This window comes from Carlito syrichta, unplaced genomic scaffold (assembly GCF_000164805.1).
Source record: "Carlito syrichta isolate Samal-C Ts95f unplaced genomic scaffold, Tarsius_syrichta-2.0.1 Scaffold288383, whole genome shotgun sequence".
Taxonomy (NCBI): domain Eukaryota; kingdom Metazoa; phylum Chordata; class Mammalia; order Primates; family Tarsiidae; genus Carlito; species Carlito syrichta.
In genome coordinates this window covers 8,602-8,848 of record NW_007232479.1, presented here as the reverse complement: position 1 = coordinate 8,848, position 247 = coordinate 8,602, and the positions used below count along the sequence as shown (strand labels likewise).

The 247-nt window shown below is 71.7% G+C and overlaps 1 protein-coding gene across 1 annotated transcript in view; it reads right to left on the bottom strand.

Moving 5' to 3' along the window:
• NHP2 (NHP2 ribonucleoprotein) overlaps positions 1 to 186 on the bottom strand; it is a 3,737-nt gene extending 3,551 nt beyond the window's left edge. Inside the window, exon 1 of the mRNA XM_021710298.1 lies at positions 1 to 186. Within this exon, the coding sequence (XP_021565973.1) occupies positions 1 to 119 (119 nt within the window). The 5' untranslated portion in view covers positions 120 to 186.
• Between the last annotated feature and the right edge of the window lie 61 nt (positions 187 to 247).

Sequence of the window (247 nt, the reverse complement as noted above, 5' to 3'; positions counted from 1 at the left end):
GAAGCCAGGGGCTGCGCGATGGGGTTCAGGTTGGCCAGCAGCTCGTGGTAGGTGCGCTCCCCGCAGCACGCCTCCGCCGGGGCCTCCACCCCGTCCGGGTCCGCCTTAATTTTGGTCATCGCGGCCGCCGAGGCAACGCAGTCGCTGGAGACCCGCGCACGCGGCCCGCAGCGCCGGGAACCACTTCCGGGTCGTCCCGCTCAGCGAGAAGCCGCCGGACGCCACGGCCAGTCAGGAAACGAGGTCT